The sequence below is a fragment of the Bison bison genome, unplaced genomic scaffold, assembly GCF_000754665.1.
Source record: "Bison bison bison isolate TAMUID 2011002044 unplaced genomic scaffold, Bison_UMD1.0 scf7180017848747, whole genome shotgun sequence".
NCBI classification, from domain to species: domain Eukaryota; kingdom Metazoa; phylum Chordata; class Mammalia; order Artiodactyla; family Bovidae; genus Bison; species Bison bison.
The window spans coordinates 1-3,210 of record NW_011479320.1 but is presented as its reverse complement, the minus strand read 5'-3'; the positions used below and the strand labels follow the sequence as shown (position 1 = coordinate 3,210).

The window sequence follows — 3,210 nt, the reverse complement described above, 5'->3', positions numbered from 1 at the left end:
TGAATACAACGTGGAGTTCTTTTGGAATACTGTGAAGTATGCTTCTGTGTCCATTATTATCTAGTCAGAGGATGCAGATGTCAGGGTAGAAAGGTCAAGAGTATTCAGTATATGCTATTTCAAAGTGGCTGCCAGTTTACATTTCTAAAGCAATTGATGAGAGTTTCCACTGTTCCACGGTAATACTTGGAATTTCCTTCTTCTGTAATCAGTCTTGTGAGTGTATAGTGATATCTCTCTACGGCTAGATAAGCTGCATTTCTCTGAATACTAAAGAGATTGGACACCTTCACAAATGGGTTCGGGCCCATCTTTTGCATTTTGACTCCACTGGAATAAGCTTTCACCCCCATGCATCCATCCAAACTGCCAGCTCCGGGATGTCAGTGGATAAACAACTCTCCGTTGTCAAATCAAATGATCAACATGAGGCCCTCAGGCTATGGACCTACGAGCAACTTTTAAAGATAATGGGTGGGTTCTGACTTGCTTTTTAAAAGAATCACTCTGTCTGCTGGGTGCAAAATAGACTACTGTGGGAGCAGAGAGGTCAGGTAAATACTTGTGCATTTGTCTAGGAGACAGTGATGGTGACACAGGCTCCACTCCTTACCAACTCTAGAGCAGAACTCTCCAGCCTCTGTTTCTTCGTATTCACGATGGAGTCTCATATTGTGCACGGGAGGATGAAATTAAGGGTGCGTGTAGAGTACTTAGCACCGTGTCAGTGATGTTACGTGTGCTTGGGGGTATTGCTCAGGGGTAGAGCATCTGACTGCACACACTGTCCTGCGTAGAGTTGGTGATGTTACATGTGCTTTGTTCTCTCTTTACACACAGTTGACCCCCCTCCAAAGCTCTGTTTCTTTAGACTGTCAATCAGCAATATATTAACTTAAAAATCAGAAATAAACATAAGTGGAAAAACAGAAAAAAAAGCAATAATTATTAATTCCAGCTGAACTCCACTCTAGACAAGGTTGTCTCTTGCCTAAGGGCTCTCCTTCCCTCATGCACCACCCCCATGCATCCAAGGTGATCAGATCCCCCTGGAGCAGATGTAGCCCCTTCTAAGAGAGCCGCAAAATAAAGAAGCCCCAAGGACTAGGCACTATGGAGTCTGAAGTGATGCTTCTTAAAATAGCTTTTTATTTAAAATCATTTCCTATTCATGAATAGTAATTGTTGAAGCAAATTAGATTACTGAACAGATAACATTCTTTAAATAATACGTATGAGTGGGATGAATGATCCTGTGATAATCTTAGGTGCAAATAATAGTGTATATCAAACAGTGCAGATGGAAGATAGTATGCTGTGAACAGTAATTTCAGGTCAGAAATTGGCCCAACTAAAAGATGACATTGATAAGTATGATTCATGAGGAGAACGTACATAAAATTGTTTCGTGAAATGGGAAAAAAGCGAAAGTGTAGAATATTTTACATACGAGTTCACATATGAATATATAACCAAATTAATAAAGTGAATACTGAAAACCTTGTCATCCTGTTCCTATGTTGTTATGTTTCTGTAGACTATCCCTGTCAGAGTTACAGTGTCCATCAGTTGTCACTTCACCTTTGCTTCTGTGAGTGCCTTATTCCCACTCAGTGCTTGAGACATTTGATACTTTTGAATTCTTCCTCCAGTACACTTCTGCCTTTGGTTATCCTTGTCCTTCACCTGCTGCCTCTTGTGATACTGGCTGTCCTGGTGGTGGGGCATCCAGTGGGGGTCCTGCTGGTGGAAGAGCCTCCATTGGGGGTCTCTCCTCTGGTGGGGGGCCCCCTTCTGGCCCCTCTTGTATCCCCACTGGGAGGAGCTCCATTATGAATACCTCACTACTGGTTTCCTCTGTAGTCTCATCTGAGATACCCCCTGGGGTCTCTACTGATTCAATTCCAGTCCTGAGGCTAATAAATAGTATTGCAATTATCAAAAGTACTAAAAGTAGTGAAGGGACTATGAAAACAACATTGCCAATACCTTGAATCTCATTACTGCGTCTCTTTGGAGTTTCACTTTCACCTCCACTTGAAAGCTGAATTGATATCCTAGGAGGACCACTGTCTACACTACCACCTTCTCCTGGATCTTTGCAGTCAGGGGGCGCATAGCCATCCTCACAGTGGCAGTGCCTAAAATTGTTGCAAACTCCTTTCCCGTTACACAGTTCTGTTGTCTCACAGTTGTACCCAAGTGAGGTGTAATCAGTACACAAGTGATTCATGCAGACTTTGTGTGGGGCACAGAGAGTGCCAGTGTGTGCATCTCCATCATCAGGGACATCAGCAGTGCCATAGGCATCCATGCTCCAGCACCAGTCATCTTTGTGAGCGACCTGGATCAGTGTATGATTGGGTTTGAGTTGTGGTATCTCTCTAACATTTGTACATATAAGTTTGCCACAAAATATGTTATCATCTGCACACTTCAGATATGTTAACCTCGGTGAGCTGGTGGTACCACAGTTTCCAAACCGGTCCCCTCTTGTGTTCATTGAAACGTAACACATTTCTGGGGCAGACCTTGCAGGGGACCCGTATATATCCATGCATTGATTGTCAGGGTTCTTACACCGACCTCCAGCACAGTAGTGAATTCTGTCACACGTGGTACCATCTAGCTTATAGCTGTCTCTGGGACATTCTCCCGAGGAACCATTACAATACTCTGGGAGGTCACACTCTCCCAGAGCAGCACGGCACATGAATCCCTGGTATCTCAGGCGACATTTATCACAGCAGAGTCCATCACTACATTCTGCATGCTCTCTCAGCTGACATCTGGTGTCACAGCATGGGTGCCTTTCACAGTTAGAACCACAGTCACACTGCTCAGGTCCTTCTACAATGCCATCGCCACAGCGGGAAGCCCTCCGTAAGCGGCCTTTGTGCCCAGGCTTGTTGAACAGGCAGGCCCCCTTGTGTTCCCAGAGGAACCGGTGGAAGAAGTCAGAGCTGCAGTTGCTGAAGCCACTTTCTTTAGTGATGTTTTCACGCATGAGGCAGAAGGGCCGGTCTTTACAAATGCAGGCCGGATGGTCGTGCCGAATACCCAAGTTGTGTCCGAGCTCATGGACCATGAGCGCTGCAAACAGGAGGACATCCTCGTGGTGGAAGGATTCCACGGCTGCCGCAAAATCACTGGAGCAGGCACCACTGAGAAATGCCTGCCCCGTATCCTCTCTAGGATGCTGTCCCACGA

The 3,210-nt window shown here is 45.3% G+C and overlaps 1 protein-coding gene across 1 annotated transcript; it reads right to left on the bottom strand.

Moving 5' to 3' along the window:
- Positions 1-10: 10 nt before the first annotated feature.
- Positions 11-3,205, bottom strand: LOC104992932 (disintegrin and metalloproteinase domain-containing protein 1a-like; the record flags this gene model as incomplete). Its single annotated transcript, XM_010845960.1, has 1 exon — positions 11-3,205. A coding segment is annotated over one exon (1,536 nt), but the record flags the coding sequence as incomplete, so codon positions are not given.
- Between the last annotated feature and the right edge of the window lie 5 nt (positions 3,206-3,210).